Source organism: Vombatus ursinus, unplaced genomic scaffold (genome assembly GCF_900497805.2).
Source record: "Vombatus ursinus unplaced genomic scaffold, bare-nosed wombat genome assembly UNPS02014813.1, whole genome shotgun sequence".
Taxonomy (NCBI): Eukaryota; Metazoa; Chordata; class Mammalia; order Diprotodontia; family Vombatidae; genus Vombatus; species Vombatus ursinus.
Genome location: NW_020954591.1, coordinates 34,123,063 through 34,147,817, shown reverse-complemented (window position 1 = coordinate 34,147,817; position 24,755 = coordinate 34,123,063). Strand labels below are relative to the sequence as shown.

The 24,755-nt window shown below is 35.3% G+C and overlaps 1 protein-coding gene across 5 annotated transcripts in view; it reads right to left on the bottom strand.

Annotated features, from left to right (window-relative positions):
* CDON (cell adhesion associated, oncogene regulated) overlaps window positions 1–24,755 on the bottom strand; it is a 112,910-nt gene that overhangs the window by 24,310 nt on the left and 63,845 nt on the right. For 4 of the 5 annotated variants that reach the window (XM_027835242.1, XM_027835244.1, XM_027835246.1 and 1 more), the window contains 10 exons: window positions 23,709–23,978; window positions 19,692–20,045; window positions 15,422–15,717; window positions 13,373–13,547; window positions 12,320–12,451; window positions 10,259–10,462; window positions 9,694–9,875; window positions 9,101–9,206; window positions 3,720–3,842; window positions 1,277–1,498 (listed from right to left, as the gene is read on the bottom strand). In XM_027835242.1, the coding sequence (XP_027691043.1) occupies window positions 1,277–1,498; window positions 3,720–3,842; window positions 9,101–9,206; window positions 9,694–9,875; window positions 10,259–10,462; window positions 12,320–12,451; window positions 13,373–13,547; window positions 15,422–15,717; window positions 19,692–20,045; window positions 23,709–23,978 (2,064 nt within the window). The remainder of the gene's footprint in view (window positions 1–1,276; window positions 1,499–3,719; window positions 3,843–9,100; window positions 9,207–9,693; window positions 9,876–10,258; window positions 10,463–12,319; window positions 12,452–13,372; window positions 13,548–15,421; window positions 15,718–19,691; window positions 20,046–23,708; window positions 23,979–24,755) is intronic. The other variant, XM_027835245.1, reaches the window with a different exon arrangement.

Genomic DNA, 24,755 nt, shown 5'->3' with positions numbered 1-24,755 from the left:
CACTGGAGAAGGTCTTTACATGCTTGTGGTAGACACCTCCCTAATTCACTGATGGGTTTGTGGCCCATCAGTTACCCTCAACCTAGTTTTGCCCATCTGTCAAGATGGTTTGCCAGGGTGTGGCTACTTCACATTCTACAGCTTCTTGGAGCCACAAGTGAGATTTGAGTGCCAGGTGGACACCAAAGGTAGATAAGCAGCCCTGAAAAGGGCTCTCCAAGCCCTCACACTAGATATGCTAGTCCTCCTTGAACACCCACACATCCCCCATAGCCAGAAAGTCTATCAACATTTCAGGCAGCATAGAAGTACACTCAAATGTCTAAATGACACTGCTGCATCCACAACAATTTATGACAGGGGGAAAAAAACTTATTAATTAAATGTTCTCTACCAAATATCATGTTTTTCTGTGCAATAAATTAAAAGGAAGGTTCACTGCAAATGGAAGTTGGTTGGTGTCAATTTCTGCTATTGCTGGCCATACTCCTGCTGAGCCTCCTTTCCCTTTTTAAATATTTCCCTTTACATGGAGGAGGACAAAGGAATCTAAATTAAGATATTTCTCATATGATCTGGCCATCGCATTTAGTTAAAAACTTGAAAAGGAAAAGGAGGAAGTGGAAAAAAAAGGATTAGAATCTATGTTTCACAATGGTATCTATATAGCCATTTTGTACATAATCAATTTGTTCATAATATTTTCATGGAGAACCACTTAAAACTAGGTTAGTTATCCCCTAAAACCTTATCTTCATGAACAACTATGGGTACCATTCCGTGTGATGGGGCTGATTTTAAATGATGGACAATTCAGACAACGGAGAACTTAGAAGTTCTCCAGCACCTTCCTTTCTACCATAGTGTTGACCAATGAAATTTGTAACACTAAGAAGAAGATGATCTGCTGTGGCTTCCTTACTGTTCCTCCCTGGTGGTCTAAAAGTGCCAGCATTTCCCAGTACTAAATCAGTAATTTGTTTAGGGGCCAGGTTGCTTTTGGCTTGTTTGGCTTTGTTTGGCTTTGTTTTGTATTGTTGATCAGAGCATTTATTTCTTCTGGGCAATTCAATTTAATGCCCTACTTATTTTGGCTTGCAAGTAAGAACAGTAAGATCATTAGTGTTACCCACTGAATAGCTTTAAACATTTATGTTTTCTACCATGACAGTTACATACTATGGTCAAAGTGTTAGAAGTCAGTATTTATTGCAACAATACTTTTCCTGCCCATCCTTTTTTGGAAAGAAAGATAAGTAACTTTTGAATTACTTACTCTGTATGGTATTTTGCTGTCGATTCTTCCACAAGCACATGGCAATGAAAACCATGAGGATAAGCACCATAACTCCGAGTACACAGCCTACGATCAGATACAGCATATCACTGCTCCGGGCAGGACCCAGTGCTGGGCCAACATTCCCTCCACCTCCAAAAGAGTTTGGAGGGGTGCTCATGTCCTTGATAGGATACTCTGAGGCTCCAGGAAGCCGTTTCACTAATTGAAAAACAATGAAAAAAGCATAGCCTCAGAGTGAATACTGTCTCTATAAAATGGTTTATTCATTGAAAGAGATTTGTATAGGGTTGTAAGCCTGTTTATTCTTGTTGTTCAGATGATCTGACCACCAATGAGTCACAGACAGGGCTTAAAGTTAAAATATTTCACATCTCAAGGCAACTTAATCCTGAACAGCTTCAGCTTGCAAAACTTAAAAGAAAATCAAAAGAGCATAAAAATACACGGTCTATTATAAGCCTGTTTTGGCCAACTTTTCTAAGTACATGATATCAGCTTAATGATTGAATAAACAAAAATCTCCCAAATGGGTAAAATATATCAAGTTTTTAAGCTGCTATTAAGGAAAAAAGAATTTACTGCTGTTTGACTTAGACTAATCTGAAAATGATCCAAAATGTCTATTTTGTATTTCCATGATTTCATTAATATTAAAAGATAGCTTTTAGATGAGAAAACTGATCAGAATGATCAATCATCAGAATGCAATTTTTAATTGCGTTACATTAGAAAATCCAAACAAGGAAAAAATTTATTCATGCTCTGAAGTTCTGGGATATCTAGGGTTCAAATTAAACAGTGTTGTAAAATTTTGTTTTAAAAAGCAGTAGAAATATCAAGTATTCTTCATACACCATTGACAGGGTGGGAACAGGAAATGACACAAATGGTCCTTATGAAATTCAGGATAACATCCAAGTATACAAAATCGGTCACTTATATATCCAATGTGATCTGCACTGATACCTCACTTATCTTGCTACCTCAGCTATTTGCAACACAGTCGAGAAACAGGAAGGTATGGAATACTTCAAAAGAAAAAATAATGGCATCTTAAGTGGGCTAAATAAACCTAAACCTAAATTCAAGTCTTGCTTCTGACATATAAAGTCTATATAAATCACGGGCAAGTCAGTTGGCCTCTCATTACTGCAGACAATCTTTTAAGGCAACAATGACAATAGTAATAAGCATTCAGATAGTGCTTTAAGGCTTGCAAAGCCCTTCACATCTAATATGATCCTCACAACTATACTGTGAGGCAGATGCTACAAATACTTTTATCCTCAGTTTGCAAATGAGGAAACTGAGAATTTCACAGAATTTAAGAGTTACAAGAGGACATCTAGTTCAACACATACCTGAAAGGAATCCCCACTACAATAGGCCAGTGATTTGTCTAAGGTCACAAAGCTAATTAGGTGTCAGAGGCTGGATTGGACTCCAGATCTCTGACTCCAAGTTTGGCACTCTCCACACGAAACTGCAACAGCCTCTGGTAGGGCATAGCTGTATTATAGTGAAGTGTGATATTGGGTATCCATAATGAAGGCATCAAACAAGCAGAAAAGGTTAAGTCGTTTTCTATGTTTAGGAGGGCAAGGAAGTACATGATATTCTAGAAATATCTTCATCTTCACAAATCATGAAAGAAAACTTTTGAGGGAAAAATATTTTCATTCAAAGCTAAATTTAGAAAAGTTTGAGTGTTTAAAGGGGTAATGTCAACTATCAAAATATAGCTAAATCAATCTCCTCATTGCCTGATGTTGCTGGATAAATGAGGCGTTACTGTGTATTTTATACTTGCTGACATATTACACCATCACTATTCTTATGCCATTATCATCTTTTGTTTCTCTAATGGAGACTGAAAGTTTCCTGAGAAGGAATTTCTCTTTAATCTCCCTTAATGACTAATATAGTGCTCTACATTCAACAAAAACTTGATATACACCAAGCACCTAAACAAAGAGAGATCTCAAAAGCTGTGTATGCATTTTTTTAACCATGGGTTCAGTGTATTTGTGTATTATTAGCCTTTGTTTTCAAAGAAGATGTTATTTGGCACTGAATTTCTATGCACAGGCAGAGCTGAAAAGGCCAAGGTGACACTAACGAGTACTTCCAACAACTTGAATTTAGAGCGCTTTAAAGTTTACAAAAGTGCTTTCCTTATAACAACCCACATATTAGTATCCTTATTTTGTGGATGAGGAAACTGAGGCAAAATGAAGTGACATATACAGGACCACAAAGTAAACATCAAAGGCAGGACTCCAATTCCAGTCTTCTGACTCCAAAACCAATGCTTTTTTTTGCCACACCTTGCTACTAAAAGGTCATAGGATAGTGATTCTAACACTGCGAAGTTTAACTGCCTCAGAGAAAAGCACAAAAACCCCTCCATCTTACCCACCTTTGGTTTCACAGATCATCACATTGCTGAATTCACTTTCTCCCCCTTCATTATAGCACTGCATTTTAATGTCATAAGATGTTTCCGGCTGCAGGTGACCAATCATATGCCACTGTTTTGAACCTGGGAGGGAATGATATTATTTAAAAATCAGTTTCAACAACTTTTACCCACATTACGAATCCCATCTACACTGAAATGACACAAATGGTCCTTATGAAATTCAAGATAACATCCAATCCCAATCAACACTGCCAACCAATGTTTAACATCCTCCAATGATGGGTAACTGACCACCTCCTGAGGTAGCCCATTCCATTTTTGGACAGCTCTAATTGTTAGGAAGTTTTTCCTAACACTGCATGATATAAAGGAAATATATATATTTTTTATCTCAACACTTCGAAGATCTATGCTTTTGTCAGTATGGGTATTCTCTCCATTGAAAAAGATCACATACCTTCTTCTATGACTGTATATGTGGTTTTTGAGAGCTGCTGTGACTCTCCTGGTGATGAGATAATATTATTATTATTTATTCAATATTTCTTGGGAACTGTGCTAGTTTAACACAATGTGTATAAGATTTACTTGGGCATAAAAGACAGGCATTTAATAAATGATTTTTATAATTTTCTTGATATCTCAGAGAAATGAATTAACAATATTTCTAACTTTTTGAAAGCAAATAGAGGTGTAGAGACCCTAATTTTGGAATTCAGGTTATAGAAAAGCCCAGCTTTGTAGTTTTGCCACAGTACTATTAAGAAAATATTGGCATTACTTTTAAAAATGCTTATAGGATAGTCTCAGGGTCAGGTAAATATTTAATTTTTCTGAACTCTTACTTCAGTCTTATATCATATAAAAAAAGATCTGTCTCCCTACCAGGAAGCATACAAATAAGTGAGATCAGTCTTCTTTACCGTAAATGACAACTTACACAGAGCAAGCAAAGATGTCTTACTAAATTCTCAAATCTTCAATTAGATACAGACACATAAGATGAGCTACAAACAGGTACGTAATAAATACAATCTCTTGAATGATAATGCTCAAATAAACTATGCCACTAAGGGAAAAGATAGGCTCTTTTCCCCCAGTTTCTCTTCAGTCTCTTGAGTCTGAGACTCCAAAGCAAATAAGCATGGCTAATAGAATGATTTTGTTATCACTGGCTCATTGCCAACTCTTCATTTAGAAACTCTCCTAAACTGAGCACTTCAGTATAACTCACCCTCCATCTTTACTTTCATGGACTTGTGACAAATTTTAATAAATAGAGACCCTTCTTGGTGGGTTTAATTAACTGTTTGAGTACTTTTAATCCCTCTCAGAAAATGCCTCTTCCAACTGTTTCTACTGTTTCTTAGAAACTCAACTATACCACCTACTGATTTAAGGATTAATTAAAGGGTGAGTACACTCATGTGTGCACTCTCAAATACACTCTCTCTCTCTCTCTCTCTCTCTCTCTCTCTCTCTCTCTCTCTCTCCCCCTCTCCCTCTCCCTCTCTCTCCCTCTCTCTCTCTCCCTCTCTCTCACAACCTACTCAGCTTATAAGGACCAGGATGCTTTTTAGTTCAAAAGAGACAAAAAAAATTTCAAACTGGAAACAACTTCTCTTACCAGATCACCAAACAAAACTCTCCACACATAGAGATTCACATTTTAAAAGGATTATGATCTGCTTGTTTTAGAATTAAGAGACTGAAAGGTTCATTCAAAAATAATTCTATGCCCCATTTGTAAATGGTAAGAGGGCTCAAAAGAGTATTTAGTTAAATACTGATTGAAGCTGGAAACTAGCCTATTCCTAAAAGCCAACATTTTTCCAAAGCCCTCCTCATCTCTTCTCTGCTCTCTAGAGTCTCTGACCCTGGCCCTACTCCCACGTCCCCATAAACATTCTTCTGAGTAATTATCACACCAGGTTTGAGGTTTCTATTTCACACCACTGGTGGAAATAGAATTAGTATTGAACTGTGCTTCCTACATAGAATTATCTAGAAAAAGAATTTTAAGCCATTCACTATACTTAATGTTAAGTTAATATTCAATTGTCATTATGAATCCTCTGGTAACTGAAATTTCACAGCACATAAGCATGAGACAGATTCTTTTCTTTAATATTAGAGAACTGCAAAACAAATAAATGCATTAACTGGTTTAATTCCAACTAGCACAGCATTTGTGAAAAAAAAAGATTCTTTGTTAGGAATAACTTATAAAAGTTAAGGATTTACAAGAGAAAGGAAAGAACTAAGCACATGGTTCAGAATGATTTATGCTTTGATTTATTTAGTACTTAGATGAATCAGGCAAGATAAAAATAAACATCTGCCGTCTCCCATCAAAAAAATTTTAAAACACCCTAGTACTCTAGAACGCAATTTCAGTTTTAAATGTAGAGCTTAACCAGGAAGAAAGGATAATTCAATGAATGTAATTGTAGTTCTCCTAGAGTAGGCTTTAAAAACCAACTGAGTTTTAAATTTTCTCTAAATGTCTGAACAATTTTAGATTAAAAGAACATCTGTGACTTAAAGCTTAATTTCAAAGAAAGCTTTACCTAAGAGGGAGGGGTACTTTAGTTCCCAGTCCTGAGAACACTAAGCAGACTCTAATGTTTTTCAAGTGCCACACAAAAGGAATTCCAAATGTATAAACTTGAAAATCAGAAATAAGCAAAAATTTCACAGCACACTCCAGCCCACTTAAAACATCTAACTGTTCAGTGGCTTTCATTTGTAAACAATTTCTGTGTACCATAAGGCAAAAATAACACACTTACAGACAACATTCACGATTTGGAAGACTGCAAAAATTCAAAATCCTAGTTGAACTAAGCAACCAGGACTAGTCAATAGCATAAGTGTTTTTTCAGCACTAGAAACTTCTTGGTTTCCTTTTATTTAAAACAGACTTTAGGAAAACAACTTCTTCTATGGTATTTCAGACTCAAGAGGGTGAACTAATTCACTATATTCAGAGCTCAGAAAAAAGATTTACTGTTTTATCTGAATGAAGGAGAATTAATTTGCTTGATAAAAATCGAAATGATTATTAAAATATCCAGAGAGTTGATATATCCCACTTAATGGGAATAGAGTAAGCAGCTGACAGCTCCTGAGAACTAGATTATGTGAGGGTTTTTTGTTTTGTTTTGTTTTGTTTTGTAAACAGAAGTGGAGTGGTTGGATATTAAGAAGTCATCTGAAAAAAACATTTTTCCTTCAGGAAAATTTTCTGACATGATCCATCTGTTACGACAGTTAACATGTCACAGAATCCATCAGGAGTGACTTCAGAGGTCACTTCAGTCAATCTTCCCAATACTAGAATATTTCCTAAAATTTCCCTGACAGACAGATGTACATCCATAAAAAGAACACTACCAGTGACAGAGAGTTTACTCCTGTGCAAGACAATCCATTCCCTGGCTGAGCAAGTTGTGATACAAGAAACAATGAGCAGGATATCTTCAGAAAAACCCAGAAAGACTTACATGAACTGATGCAAAGTGAGCAGAACCAGGAGATCATTATACACAGTAACAGCAATATTATACAATGATCAACTGTGAATGACTTAACTATTTTCAGCAATAGAAAGATGCAAGACAATTCCAAAGGATTTATGATGAAAAATGCTACCCACCTCCACAGAAAGATGGAATCTGAATGTAGATAAAAGCATACTATATTTTACTTTTTTTTTTTGGTCTGTATTTTCTATCACAACATGACTAATATGGAAATGATTTGCATGACTGCACAGATATAACCTATATAAAATTGTTTGTCTTCTCCACGAGGGGGGAGGAAGAGAGAGAATTTAAAACTCAAACTTTAAAAAATGAATGTTAAAAATTGTTTTTACATGTAATTTGGGGAAAAAAGATAATTTATTCCCCATTGCTAATCATTTCTAAATGTTATTATTTTGAGCTGAAAACTATCTCTTTTAAATTACTTGTTTTACCCTCTGAAACACATACTTATTTTTCCACAAAACCCTTCAAATATCCAAAGACACCTATTATATTTTCTAGTCATCTTTTCCAAGCTGCTTTTTCCTAGTTCCTTGACCTGTTCCTCATATGACATCCAGAATCTCTGCCATCAAGGCCCCTCTCCAAGTGCCCTGCCACTTACTAGTGATGTGTATGACTTTGGGCAAATCACTGTACTTTTCTAAGCCCAATTTTCCTCATCTGTTGAGAGAGAGAGACAGAGACAGAGACAGAGAAATACAGAGACAGAGAGAGAGAGACAGAGACAGAGAGAGAGAGAGAAGGAGCCCCTATATGATTGCTGAGGTCTAGTCCATTTCTAACATTCTAATACTGCCATTTTTTAATATCTCTCATAAATTTGGCATCTAGGACTGAATGCACACTCCAGTTATAATAAGACCAATGAAGTAAGGGCTCAGTGATACTATCACACCTCTCTCAACATGGAAACTCTATAGCTTTTAATGCAGCCAAATTCAGCATCAGTGTCTTGTTTTGAGCAGGGATATCATACTCTTGGCTCAAAATGAATTAGGATTAACCAAGACCACTCATGCCAGATCTTTTTTACATGAATTTATCAATGTGTCTCCTCTATTCTTTTTTTAAGTCTAAATATAAGACTTAATTAACATTTATCTCAGTTAAATCTGATGGTTTCAATTTGCTAGAAGAAATTACATGACAATGACTCAGTTACCATCTCGTTAAAGATGGCTAGATTCCATGCTGTTGAAAAAAATGATCAAAACATTTATTTTTTCATTTAAGAAATATTTCTCATTGACCTCAGGTTGATTCTAAGTAAAGAGCAGGGACAGAAAAATAAAGGATCAACGACATACAATGGGCAGGTTTATGATGGGACACAATGGAAAAATAATGTTTAGAAAAAGAAGTTGGCTGACGTCCTATTGATTGCTGTCTTATGTAAGGCAACATTCCTATGTTGACTCCTATACACTACTGTGTTTCATGGGTTAAGAGAACACAATTAGGGACTTAATAGTAATAAACTTAGGCTTTTGCACCTAAATTTCATTGGTAGAATTTAAATTCCTCTTTTAAAGTGCCACCATATCCTAATGAGAAATAATAGCCTCTAACAGTCAAAAATAAACTGGTAAGTTGTGAATAGAAAGTCAAACCACCTCAAAGCCAGAACAGAGCACCCCTAGATGTCAGCCAATCACTTATACTTCTTTCTCTCTTAGGAACATTTTAACAGACTGAGTTTAATTAATCACAGGGGAAAAAAAACGGCTTTCATATTTCTCAGTTCTACATCTCCCATCTCCACAATCCCCTTAAAACTCCTTCTTGATCTTCTAGCCTAAAGAACACTGACTTAAAAGGACTTACCTTCTACAACATCCCTCTTGTAATCACTGTCATTATCGCTATCTGTGGGTCGGTAATAGATATAGAATCCTTGGATAGGTGTGTTATTGTTGCTTGAAGGAATGTACTGAAAAACAGAGGAAAGACTCATCAAAGATGAAAAAAGTTTCATATTTATGGAATTTCATTTTCACTTGTGATGACTTTCTGGATTTATCTTCCTATCACCAAAATTGTACTTTAGATTAAAATGGAAAAAAAAGAAGTCTGTTTAGCCTACTGCAGGGTTGAAATAACAAGCAAAATAAAACAATTCATTCTGCTAAGTTCAATAGCAACAACATAAAAGTACATCTGGTTCCAAATTATTAAAGCATGAAATGGTAGTGGACAAAGCACTTGGAAGGGAGCCAAAGAGAAAGTTATTTCATTTTCAGTACTGCCATAGTTGTACTATATGATTTTAAAAAGCTACTTAAAAGCACTATGCCTCAGTTTCCCCTCAATAAAAAATTCAAAGGCCTCTTTATCCACAATAGAGTTATCACAAGGCTATTGGACTAGAACTACAAGCAGAATGGAAAACTTGCTAAAGAGAAGATACTGCTACTCACCGTCCATTTCAACATAATCTGAGTATCACTGACAGCTTCTGTATATGTGATGTGAGGTCCAGCAACAGGACGGTTGGAAAAGCGGTTGGGAAATCCAGCTACTTGATAAGGGCGAGATGCAGAGCTCCGAAAACTCTCACCATAATGGTTGATAGCAATTACTCTAAATTTGTACGTGGAGCCTTTTGGAAGAACACACAGCTTAGCAAGTCATGAGCAGATAACATAAGATAAAGTATAATTTATCATTAAATATTTAAAAAAAGTTTCTTTAAGCTACTGTCTTATTTACTCTAGGTTTGCCTGGTTTCTTTTAGGTAGCCTCAGGACAGGCAGGTAATGCTCTAAAGTGAGCTTTAAAAAAGGACAAAGGTGCTAATAGGTTTACAGCTTATAAGTTTCCAGGGGACCAAACATCAACTGGAATTAACAGAGTGTGTGCCATCATCAGAACCAGGCAATTTTAGTCAAAGAAAATTCAATTTTTTTCTGTTAAAAATATGCATCCCAAATCCAAAATTATATAAAAGACTGATGTGAAACAGAGATGTCTAGGTTAAAGTACCTGGTTCTAAGCTACGCACTTCCACAGAAAGTTTGGAAGGAGGGATATCTTCAGCTGCCACTAGCCAATCACTACTCTTCATCCTTTTATACTCAACCTTGAAGGCAGTGATGGGAGAACCTCCATTTGCCCGAGGAATCCAAGTGACATACACAGAAGTCTCTGAGGCAGTAGAGATAGTAGGTCGATCTGGTGCTTCTGGAACTAGAAAAGAAAATACATTGCCAAACAACTTTTGAACAATCATAGTAATAGGAACCAAGGTGGTCTGAATAGTGTTAATAAGCCAGAAACCTCATTTTATTCAATACTTTGAACCTCTATTCTCATCAAATCTTTTACCACAGTTTGTCAACCAATGGTAAAATTGGCAAGTTTCACCTTGCTTCCTTTCCTGCCCTCTACTCAAGCTACTAATAAGAAATTAGACGCTGAAAAGGCAGGAAATGATAGAAGAATTAGAGGTCATGAATTGTCTATAAACTAGATTAGGTATTCTGTGATAAATGGAAAATTGATAAGGTATAATCATTATGACCATGTTATTTTGGGTTTATGGACAAAAATTGCTAAAATTCAGAAATTTCTACTTGGCTCCTAACGTCAAATGGTGGTAATTTAGAACATAAGTCCTTAAATATATTATTTTCCTTAATCTACCTGAAAAAAGTATACAATGAACAAACTTCTGTATTAAACCACCCACCACCATAGTGCTGTGCAGACAAATTTGCTGACTTAACAGAGCATCCTACAGATATACAGAGGTGATATTCTAAGAAAACACATGCATTGGTAAAAACCACAAAATGATGTATTTTAACATTTTCTTGAGAGTTATTCCATCTTAACATGTGGATACTTATAGAGTAGTACTTACTCCATAAATTGCTTAAAGTATGAAAAAAGAACAAAATCAAGCAGGCAAATTTCATCAATACTTACTGGACTCACTTCAAATTAGAAAGCAATGGGAACAGAAAATGAATAAAACTGTGTTAGTAAGCTTGATATTTTAGAGTAAACATCTGACCTTCATTATATTAACATATATATAACTAAATCCAATCTAGGAACAACCATCAAACAGATAAGCAACTACTAAAGAAAATACAAAGCAAAAATACATTTTAACAATACCATGCCCAAAGAGGCCTAAAGACTACATTTGAATAAATAGGATAGGGACAGAATACATTCAGATGATAGCTTTGAATATAGAGAATTCTTCTTAGGTATAGATATATAGTAAAGTTTTTCAGACAACTAAAGCCTTTCAGAAGGTTATTGTGCCAAAACTAACAGCAAATTAACAGAGAGAAACTTGTTACTAGAGAAGCAGTTAAATTCTAGAGGGCAGAGTCAAAATTGTGAAGGTTTGCATATTGTAGGTACAATCAATCCATAAAAGACCACAAAGAATACAGATGAAAGGTTTGCAAACTTGCATAGGTTAAGTGAAGAAATCTAATGCCTCTCACAGGATTCATGACATAAGAGGCAACAGAACAAATACAAATAACATTTCAACGTGGAGTTACTGAGCATCAAAACTAAATTGCAAGAACTAAGAAACCTGATCGAATCTTGGTGTCAAAGACTGCTAAAAACCACAAGACTAGAAGGAGCATTCACTTGATTTTTCAACAGGAATAGTCTCAAACATGGGATGTCTTAGAGCAAATGCTAAATTCTATCATAGTAGAGAAAATATTCCAAAGACAATTAAGAACACATCTCTGAAAAGAAAAGAATACAGGCATTAAGATGACCGTATATGAACTGGATTCAAGTCACCAATTTCCAAATTTTTTTTCCCTTTTCCAAATAATAGTCATAAAATCTGTTTCTATAAGTTTTGAAAATTGGATGACCTTTGAGATTTTTATACATGAATTCACTTGAACACTACATGAGACAAAGGGTTACTAACAATTGTGTACAACAATGTAATAACCCAAAGGAAAAAACAGGACTTAATAAGTTAATGAGAGTTACTAAGATAGCTCACTTTATTATGATATAAAATGAATAGAAATATTAAAAAAATTAATTTTTTACCTCCACTATGCCTGGAGGGATCTGTGAGCACCACTCCAAAGTTGCTGTTGGTCCCCTCTGAAACAACAGGATGTTTAGGGATGCCCACTGGTGGAGAGGAGGCCTGTGTGTTTTTTGATGATGATGTTCTCTCTACCAAGTTTATGAAAAATATCATGAGCTCAAAGAAAGAAATTCTGGAAAATTCCAATTGAATTATGTGTATACAAATTTTTATCTTTTACTAAATGTAGTTTTAATCAATTTTAATTTTTGGCTCATGGAATTTTATTTTGATATACACAGTATAAATATTTGGGTAGTTTTGAGGTTCTCTAGTAATAACAAAAAAAAAGTTAACATGCCTCCTATCACTTACTACTCATATAACCTTGGGCAAGTTATGTAACTCCTCTGGGACTCAGTTTCCTTACCTGCAAAAATGAGGAGTTGAATTAGATGGGGTCTAAGGTTCCTTTCAACTCTCAATCTCTGATTTTATGATTATTAATCCACAAAATAACCTTATTTTATAGTTGGAAAAAATAACATGCAATAACTAAGTCACATAGTGACCCATTCAATGAAGGCTCATGACTAATTAAGTCTCACTACTAATTCAGTTTTGTTTTTATAGAATAAGCCTTTTAATTCTAGAAATCAAAATCTGTTATCAAATAGCTTCTGATAAATGCCCTCTTGAGCAAGATGCCAAAATTTCAAAATTAGAAAAAATGAAATTGTTATTTTAACACTGAAAAGTTTACTAAGTAGTATGTCGGTCAAAATCCAAAGTTAATTATTAGTGATTACTTGCTTTGTCATGAAATTCATTACAAAGTTCTGATATGTTCAGATACATACATGTATACACACACTAACAACTTATCTTTCCTCAAAAGCCACCTCCCTATCATACTGTTATACTACAACAATTTAAAATTTTCATATGGGGGACAACTATCCCATGACAGGGGCCTCCTATGTAAGGATCATGCTACACAGACAGCTAATTGCTAATAAAATAACATCCAGTTATTCCATTCTTCTAATAGCAGAAACCAGCCCTATTACCTTTGCTAGTTCGGAAGGTAAGCATGGCAGGCTGTCCTTCACCTGCTGCGCTTCTTGCTACCATCAAGACTTCATAAAGACTGGATGGTTCCAATTCTGTCAGGTGAAGCTCATTCTCACTTCCAGGAACTCTAACTGTGTGCCAGTTTCCCACTAAACCAACTCCATCATCAAGCTGTATAAGAGGAAAATCAAAGGTGAAAACAGTGTCCAGGTAAGAGGAGTGAGGATGATGGAGAGAGAGAAGGGGGAGTCCAGAACAGAAGGATCATCTTCCCTCTCATTTCAGTCAGTACTAAGCACCTGAGATTGGAACCGGACCTCAGCAAGTTCCAGAATGGTGAGGCATTTGGTAAAGCCATCTGCAGAGGGGGAGACAAAAACCTACTTCATACTATGTAGAAAGAATAAATGAGAAAGGAGATACAGTAAGTTTGATCCTCTATTGAATTATAATTAACCACAAAGAGATTTGTGTGATGGAAGCTTCTACCAATTGAATTAACTATTTTTTCCAGAATTACTAAACTTACTCAAAGTAGAAACAGAGAATAAGGCTTTCCGACGTGAGTACAACCAGTTAAGCATACTAGCTTATTACTATTATTCTTATTAGCAGTATTATGAATAACAATACCCCACATTTTTACAGCACTTTAAAATTTACAAAGTGCTTCAAAAAGTTCTACTTAACTATTGATTACTCCAGTGATTAATCAGGAGATATGACTCAAACATTTAACTCAATAAAAATGGTTTTCTTTTTTTTTTTTCTCAATATCACTTATTTGTCAGGGAACTTGCTTGTCCCTCAAAACAAAGAGAAGAAATTTTTTCATTTCATTCTAATGCATGACCCTAAGATAAAAACATTACCAAAATCCAATTGAGAAGGGCCCAGAGGCCACCAAATTCTCCAGTCTCCTTTGCCAGATCATTATCCATGTCACACCCACTAATTGAGTGTTCTCTAAGACTCTAAAGGTTCCTACTTTTCTTTCTACAATCTCTTACTTGGTAACCATCAGTTCTCATGGATTCAATTATCATCCATCATTAGCAGATGACTTCCAGATTTATAGATTCAACCTTAGAATCTCCCCTAAGCTCCAGTTCCCAATGACCTATTGGAAATTCTGAACTGGATCTCCTGCAAGGAACTCATCTCCTTCCCCTTTCTCCAATCCACCCTTCTTCCAAACTTTTCTATTACCACCATCATCCTAGTTATCCAGGCTCACAATCTCCCTTAACTCCATCTCTACTTCTATCTATCCTTCACACAACCTCCAAAGGGATTTTCCTGCAGGACTGGTCTAACCATTTCACATGCCTACTCAGGAAGCTCCAGGATCAAACACAAACCCCTCTATTTGGAATTTAAAAGCTCTTTGGAAACTGGCCAGTCCTTTCTTACCTTTCCATTCTTCCTGTACATCTTATACATTACTCTCCCTTCCAAACAATATATGGTCTAACCATACTGACCTCCTTGTGATTCCTTATACATCACTGATATCCTGTCTCCATGTCTTTGCTCCCCATTCCTAGAACATTCTCTTTCCTCAACTAGACCTCTTAGAATCCCTGGCTTCCTTCAAGACTTCCTTCAAGGCTCAAGTGCTACATTCTACAAGCTTTTACTGATCAGTCCAGGTGCTAGTGCCTCTCCCCACCCAAAACAATCTTGCTTTTGTTTTGTATATATTCCATATGCATTGTACTTATGTCCAGGGTATATTTATCAAGTAAGTTCTTTAAGGGCACAGTTCATGCAAAGTACTTAGCACTGTATCTGGTATGAAGTAGGCACCTAATGAATGCTTGTTGATGGATGACTCCTAGAAACTAGCTTTCAGTTCTAATGTTAATTGGCATTCTGTTGTCCTCAATTTTCCTACCATCTAAACTTGGGGATGTTCCCTATCTAGCTCTTGCTTCTTTTTCTTAAACTAGTGTCAAGGAGAACATATCTGTGTTCTATAAGTTATTCTGAAAGGTAGTAAGATAAAGAGAAAAACATCTGAGAAATGATAAACAAACCATTACCTTTCGATATTTCACAAAATAGGCATTGATGGGTAGTCCACCATCTTTTCCTGATCTCCAGATCAGGTTGTAAGCATCTGGTTTGTGGGTCTGTGGGGGGCTCAGTATGATGGGGGCATCAGGAGCAGAGAAACTACTGGTATTTCTTTCTATTGATGCCTCTGTTGTGTTGGAATGTAACTTCATTGGAAAAATGCTCAAAGGCCCTGTTACAGAATCATCCTTTTTATGTCCATCCCTCTGTGTGGCATCAACAGGTGTAACTGTTTCAGCTTTGGTGCTTGTTTCAAAAGGAACTGCAGAAAAATCATAGAAAACAAGAAAGAAGGCTATGGTAAGAGAGATTTTAATCAAAATTTATAACTTCAATGTGTGCTACCCAATCAGAAATGCATTTTTTTATTGGCTATTCTGCAAATATTACTGCAATCTGAGAAGAAAGCATTGAAACAGGCAACATCTGAATGCCAAATAATCTTCCAAAATTTTGGAATTTGCTCATCTGGTTTCTGAGTTTCTTCTGAGAACAAGGAAAACCTGGGAAGAATAGAAGAAAGTACAGGCATAGAAGAAGATGAAACCAATATTTTTCTGTAGGCTGTCACATTGTGATTAATATGGATAAAGCGTATTTGATGACATCAGTTTAGAGTCTCTCTTTGTATTTATTAAAATAAGCAAACAAATGAGAAAAATACCCTGAATATGTTACTTCTAAAGAATTAGGAACGAGCACTTCTGTAGTTTAAAGTTGAGATATTTTTGTTCCTTCTTCCCTAAGGAGTAATCTGGAATGAAAGCTCCTAAAAAAATGAAATACAGCAGCAGAAATATGTAAAATGAACTTTCCTGAATTTACATGGGTACATAAACAGAAGAAGCTATGCATGATTAGCCTGCTCAAATTGTATTTAAATTTCAAATATGAAACAAATCATAACTTTAAGCAATGTCTTCTCAAAGAACATCTAATCAATCATCTCTCATGTTTTCTTGATTCTTTTCTTCTTAAAGGACTATCACTTCAAATAGTGGTTCCCAAAGTCCTTTTGCTTCTCCTTCTATTATGTCTACTTAATGGCCTTTTAGTTTTAAACTTCTATTTATTTCTCTCAAACATAGCTAATTATTAAGATTTAGAAAGAAAGCTGGAGGAGGACCTTCCATTCAAGAAATCAACAGAGTATTTGTTTTGTATTTTAAGCCAGTTAACAGTAAAACTTCAATATTTTCCTTTTGAGACACTCCAGTTCTTTACAGAATTGTTTATCTTCCTGATTCCCTCACAAAGAAGATAAAGGGTAATAGCACTTATGCTCTTTTATACTAAGAAAACTGAAGTATAGGGCAAATATGTAACTTGGGCCATTATCATTGACAATATAAAATTTTATTTTAGTTCTCCAACTATTACTATTACATGCTGCCACCTTTCTAAATAGTTTAATATTCAAGCTATAATCACTTGACCATATTTTCCACCTCTGTAAAAGGTGAATGCCTGTCCCACCCACTTGAGAATTGTTTTTAAGATAAAATGAGAACATGTGTGTAAACACTTAAAAAAGTACCATAAAAGATTTAGATGCAAGGTGATGGTATATATAACACCTATTATAATATGGCTACTCAGTTCATATTAAAAGACGAAAAGCTAAATTGAATTATCTTTTAATAAGGTTTAGAAGAAAATCTTATTAAGTCTTGAATAACAAAGATTAATTTAGAGCAAATAGGAGTTGAAATTTAACACCCATGAAGTTGGGCACTGTAGCATTCAAAATTTTCTCATGCCACTGAGATGTGATGTTTTACCCTGACACCAAAAACCACTTCCCAGTGGTGGACTACCCAAAGGATCACTCAAAATAGTAACGGTAAAAGGTTCTCTCCTTCCTCACCACCCTAAGCCACAGCTAATTATCTCCACTGGCTAAAGTCTAGTTTCCTACACTAACTCACACTCATAACCACTAGTCTACCTTCTGACTCACTACATAAACATAGTTGTTCCAAAAACAATATTCCTAACTTGTGTCCATGAACTTAGATTGCTTCCTAACTCATTTTTTTAAAAATTAATTTCTCTTCTTCTTTGGTGGAGAAATCTTGAGGGATACTTTTTCTATCTCAAATAGAATTGACTTTATGCTATCAATCCTTTTCTTTCTAGATTATCTACTAAAATCTTGTAGTTTTGCCACAAACCTGATTGCATTGTAGAAAAGAAACCATGTTGCTACTTCTGCTCTTTTCTCCTAAAATGTAGCTCCAGACAGAAGCTGCTCTGTTGTTGACATCTGACATAACTTTCAAGGGATTCCAAGCACCTGTGCTGTTCCTGGTCAAGTTTACCATACTGGAGCACTTCTTTCGCAAGCTTTTTGCAAATCAGTCCCACACAAAACCATCATCACCAACCTTCTCTTTGGTCTGTCACCTACTTTTCACCTCCCTGAATACTTTAGCAAAGTATCAAGAACTGCTAATGGTCTTGTGTACACACCTTTGGGTTTACCAATTAGATACTGATCTAGTCAGCACTTTGTTATTTCTTACCTTGTGAATGTCAGTTCTACTAACTTCACGTCCTTTTTATGTAACTAAATGATCTTTTTATATGTCTGTAACATCCCAAACAGCACTTCCTCTTGGCTATCTCCTAACTATCCTTGGCAATTTCTACTCAACTGAACTTGCAGTTATAGTTAGCAGCTGTCACTAAAGCTTCACATACTCTTGATCCTAACAACTGAGATTACACTACATGCTACTAGTTATTAGCAGAAGAATTAAAGGAAGGGAGTCAAAGAGAAATAACAAATCTTATGTATCAATCAATCAATCAATATTTATTCAATGTCTACTATGTGCTGGCACTGTGTTAAGTGCTGGGGATACAAAAAGGCAAAAACTAGGCCTTGTCTTCAAGGATCTTACAGTCTAATGGGGGAGATAACATGCAAACAAACACACACAAAACAAGCTATATACAGGCCAAAGAGAAAATAATTGATAGATGTAAGGTTCTAGAATTAAGAGGGGCTGGGGAAGGCTTCCTGTAGAAGGTGAGATTTTAGTTGAGACTTAAAGGTAGCCAGGGAAGTCAGTAGTTGGAGTGGAGAAGGGATATCTTTCTAGGCATGGGGGACAACCAAAGTGTAGCTGGTATATCAAGTGATTTATTTTTATCATATTGTTGCCTCTTCCATGTGTACCAGAGAATTCCTCTTAAAGAGAGGAACACTATATGTAATATAAGCATTTAAGCTAAACCTTCTCAACAATCTCAATATTCTGCAACCTAGAATTAAATGAGTTACTACTGAAATTTTTGCTTAGAGGTCCCAAAGTTAAGTTAATAACCAACACCAGGTATCTCAGTAAATTTTACCATCTCTCTTATGCCAAACTGCATAATATCCATGCAATCTGACAAATATGGTGATGAGATCTAGCTATCAGACACCTGGTGTTCAAAACTCCAATTGAATAACTTTGAATCTGAATTAAGTCCTTTAGTCTTCTATTTATCTGTTCATCAATACTTTAATGATAACAGAAGGTTCTAAAATGACTCACACCAAAGAATGATAAAGAAAAGAGGGATAATAATCCCTTGATGTAATAATTTTGTATAATCAACAACATTAACAAGTATTTAGTAAGCCCTAATTTGTGCCAGGAAGAACACCTACTTAGGTATTATCTGATAAGATCTCAGCTGATGGTTAGAAATAACCTGTTAACCCTCTACACTTTAACAAGAATTGACTAGTGAGAAGTATATTCCTAAGATTGATTTTTATACCTTTCTATTTATTTCAACTGTCCTTCAAGCTTCATAAAACATTATTTACCACTTCCTGTTTTTAATATATAAAGGTTCAAAAGGCCATAAGGAGTATACTACAAAAATACCTAAAAGTTCCCCCATCCAACCTTTCCTAACAATCTAAACCAGTAAATTCTAGTAAAAAGTCAATTACTTCATAATCTTGGGCTCAATGTGAATCAGATTTCTTTATGTCAATAGGTCAAAAATAGAAATTGAAGCCAAACCATTTCCTATTGGTCCAAGAACTAAGCAATACCAATCTAGATACCACCTTAGTCTGAAAAGATGGCATCTTGATGCCACAAAATATTCATAAACATGCATATTATTATTTAAAGATTGTTTGACAGTTAAAGTATATTATCTTATAACATCCTCCTCCTTTCCAAAAATAAAAGCATTAAATAAAAAACAAATGTCATAGCAACTCACCAACTGTAAGGAATGCCTCTGACAATGTAGAACCATGTTCATTTGTGGCTTCACAGGTATATTTCCCAGCATGTGCCAGAGTGACAGCCTGAATATATAAAGAGCTTGATCCAGCTCGAGACATGATGAAGTAAACAGGCTCTAATGTGACATCTCCAGATTTTGCCAGGTGTGATTTTCGTGACTTAGAGCGAAGTACTTGAGATGGATGGCTGGTTATCAAACCACGGCTGTCATACCAACGAATAACAGGAACTGGAAGCCCAGTGGCATTGCAGGATAAAGTAACAAAGTCACCACCTATCACCTTTGTGCTTGTTGGTGGTGTTACTATAATCGGCTTGAATCCACTGCCTATTAAAATGCAATCCAAATACAGAATTTTAAAATACTATCAAAACCCAGAGAAAAGTAATGCTAATAGTTATATCCCTCAAACAAGTAAAATGTCCACTAAAGATAGCCCTTTTCATAGTAAAGCTCCTAGATATTTCCTATGCAGATTTCCTGACCTTCAGAAAGAAGGAAACATGGATAATGTACTGATAGCTTTCCAGCAGGCAGGCATCCTAGAAACATATTTGACTACTGTGATTATAGAATATGAGAATATATACCTCTGACACCAAAATCTCACACATGAAATGTGATATATTCTATGAGAAATATAGAATCCAATGTGATTCTTTCAGGAAAGTGATCACATTTTTAATCTAAATTCATCAATCAAATCACAGAGTTGAACTAGCCAAAATAAAATGTATTATGAAAAAAATGTGACCAATTTGTATTACACAGTAATGAAAATTTACAAAACACATGAAGATGTTCTTTATCTTAATTCCATAGTAACTCTATCTCCTGAATCATTTTATGGTATTTCTCTTTTGTTCCTAGGCCTCCAATTCTACCTCAACTTCTGAAGTGACACTAAGGACTTTTTGAAAGTGAATCCACAATAAAATACTGATTAACATTGATGTTCTTTCCCCACTACATTTTTCTCCTTCTATCTTGTCCTTTTCAAGTTTAAACTCTGTGGTCAATCCAATGCTGTATGTGATTCTTATGTCTTTCCTCTTTTTTTCTGTAGCCCCCAGGATAACCTACACAATGAAAAGTCCTCTGTGATTTCAGCTATGGAAATGTATTTGTAATATCTAGAATGAGTTTATCATAAAATAGAAAAGAATCATAACTTCTTTAACTGTGGCAGTCTCTGATGGGTTTCCCAAGTTGACACTTTTTCTTAACCCCATAGCTTGATCAGAAGTTATCTCTGAAGAAGGAGAAAAAGAAGGATCTTCTCCTGTTGTTTTATTAGCTTCTTTTAGCAAAAGAGAGATAGAAAAAAAGTTTTACAATAATAGCTATATATCTTTAAATGGAAGTTCTTTTTTTAAAAAATTCATTTATTTTTAGTTTTCAACATTCACTTCCATAAGCTTTTGAGTTTTAAATTTTCTCTTCCTCCCTCCTTACCCCCCTCCCTAAGAGGGCATGCAATCTGATATAGGCTCTACATATACATTCCAATTAAACATATTTTCACATTAACCATGTTGTAAAGAAGAATTAGAACCAATAGGAGGAATCACAAGAAAAAAGAAACAAGACAAAAGAAGAAAAAAAAGGGCAAATAGTATGCTTTGATCTGCATTCCAACTCCACAGTTCTTTGTCTGCATGTGGATAGCATCATGAGACTTTTGGAGATTGGTGAGAAGAGCTAAGTCTACCAAAGTTAGTCATCACACAATGTGGCTGTTACTGTGTACAATGTTCTCCTGGTTCTGCTCCCTTCACTCAGCATCAGTCCATACAAGTCTTTCCAGGATTTTCTGAAGTCTGCCTGCTCATCATTTCTTACAGCACAATAGTATTCCATTATATTCATATACCACAACTTGTTCAGTCATTCCCCAATAGATGGGCATTCCCTCAATTTCCAATTCTTTGCCACCACAGAAAGAGCTGCTATAAATATTTTTGTACATGTGGGTCCTTTTCCCATGTGTATGATCTCTTTGGGATATAGCCCTAGAAGTGGTATTGCTGGGTCAAAGGGTATGCACATTTTTATAGCCCTTTGGGCATAGTTCCAAATTGCTCTCCAAAATAGCTGGATCAGTTCACAACTCCACCAACAATATATCAATGTTCCAATTTCCCCACATCTTCTCCGACATTTATCATTTTTCTGTTTTGTCTTGTTGGCCAATCTGATAGGTGTGATGTGATACCTCAGAGTTATTCTGATATGCATTTATTTAATTAACAGTTATTTAGAGCATTTTTTTAATATGACTATAGATAGCTTTAATTTCTTCATCTGAAAACTGCCTATTCATATCCTTTGATCATCTATCAATTGGGGAATGACTTGTATTCTTATAAATTTGACTCAGTTCTCTATATATTTTAGAAATGAACCCTTATCAGAGACACTGGCTATAAAAATTCTTTTCCAGTTATCTGCTTCCCTCCTAATCTTGACTGCACTGGCTTTGTGTGTGCAAAAACTTTTCAATTTAATGCAATCAAAATTATCCATTTTGCATTTCATAATGTTCTCTATCTCTTGTTTGGTTATAAATTCTTCTGTTCTCCATAAATCTGACAAGTAAACGATTCCTTGCTCTCCCACTTTGCTTATCAGCCTTTATATCTAAATTGTGTACCCATTTTGACTTTATTTTGGTATATGGTGTAAGATTTTGGTCTATGTCTAGTTTCTGCCATACTCTTTTCCAGTTTCCCCAGAAGATTAAATGGAATTTCTTACTACATTTGTTTATCCTACTAAAGAGAAGTCTCATATTTAGGACCTTTGGGGAGGTAGGTAATAAAAAACCTAATTCTTTGAGGCACTAAGCTAAAATCTAAACTGAGTTTTGCAAATGTGTAACACATTTACAAAGAGAGACTGTCTGATTATATACTACCACGAATACATGGCAGCATATAATTTGAGGAATGCAGAAGACACACATTTGTGGCTAGAAGGGAAAAATCTTCTTATTAAAATTTTATCATTATCTGCTTTAACCTATATTTCAAGCTTCATCAAGTACTAGATGATGAAGATCTCTCTAGAAGTCATAAAAAGAATCTTCTACTCATGAAACAAGTCTGGCATCTTATAAATGCCAAATGATTTTTTAAAAGCGAACAGTCAGAGATGAAGTGAAATGTATTCACACTTATTTCTTCATACATTAAGAAAGATAGGCTTACGATTGAAAGGACAAAAGGAATATAAACTGATAAAAACAGACTGAGTCAGATTTAATGAACAAGCAGAATTTGAGTGTTCTCAGCATAAGTAGAGGTAGCACTGCTACATAAGGTATCTTTAAAGTAAAAAAAAAAAATGAAAGATTTTTCATTTAATTTTTAGATAAAGGTATCTTGCAACAACCCTGTGAGCTATTTATCAATAACCTTTAAAATTTTTATTGATAACATTTGTTTACCTGTTTACCTTCATTCTGACTAGATTCCTCTTCCCTACCCTACCCAGCAAGCCATCTCTTATGACAAAGATTTTAAAAAGGGGGGGGAAAGCAGTTCAGCAAAGCTAACCAACAAAACAACCAAATCTGACAAGATACGTAATGTTCCAAATGCATACGCCCCCCCTCTCAATTCTGCAATGAAGGGAGAGAGGTTATCAAAAACCTAACTGAGATAATTGTAACAAAATCTAAAAAAAGCATTAAATCAAATGCTAAGTTGGTACTGCAAATCTGTAATATATTTACAAAGAGAGATTGGCTCTCTGCAAACTAACATGAATACATGAAGGCATATAATTTGAGGTATACAGAAGACATTCAAGTTTGTGGTCACATAAGCCACGATAGTAGCCTAGTTTTTCCCCAAAACAATTTGTGCTATTTGGCATAATAAACCAACCTATAAGAAATCAGGTTTGCTTGGATGAGGTAGTTTTTCTCACAACACAATGAATCTGCAAAGCAAAATTTCTTCATCATGGCGGGACTTAGGAGCCTACCTGTTTCAATTTCTAGTCTCCCAGTAGACTGCATAAATCCAATCCCATTATCCACCACACATTGGTATAACCCTGAGTCTTCCATGGCAACGCCACTGATTCTCAACGTGTTTTCTACTATCATGTGCCGCAAGGAAGAGTGTATAGGCTCTGCATTATGAAACCAGGTAAGCCTGGGAGTTGGGTTTCCATGAACAGTACATGTGAAATGTACTGTGGCACCCAAGGAGACTGTCTGGTCCCTCAATCCTTTGGAAATTGAGGCTTGTTCTGAAAATAACACACACAAATTAGATACCAGCCCTCAAAATGTACTTTTTAAATTATCACATGTGAGTCATATGAAATGTTCTATATACCACTAACTTGCTAAGACTATGTTGTATTGTTTATTCACATTTTCTCATTTGCTGTGGCCATCAAAAAAATTTTAAATGCATTATAACTTGTCTCTAACGGAGCCCTTCATTAAGTTGAGGTCAAAGTCATATGCTACTAATAAGCTATAGTCTTCTTTTAATAGATCTCCCAAACCAAAAAAAAACCATAAAAATAGCTTCCAACCCTGTATTCCTGTAAGCATTTATGTTTCAGGCTGCTGGCTCACTTTGTCATTCTCCCACCAGAATGGCAGTTTCACTAGTTCTAACACTAAACAAGGGCTGAAACAAAAGAAATACATGTGCTCAAACGAAGCTGGATTTTTTTCAAATTTAGTTTACAACATTCACTTTTATAAGATTTTGAGTTCTAAATTTTCCCCCTCCTCCCTCCTCAAGACAACATGCAATCTGATATAGACTATACATGTACAATCATATTAAACATATTTCCACATTAGTCATGTTGTGAAAGGAGAATCAGAACAAAAGGGAAAAACCACAAGAACAAAAAACAAAAAAAGACAAAACAGTATGCTTCAATCTGCATTCAGACTCCACAATTCTTTCTCTGATGTGGGGGGGGGAGTTGGATTTTTTTTCTTTTAGGGTCTAAGAAGTAATTTTTTGGCCTTGTTACCTTAAAAAAATATGCATTTCATCATTA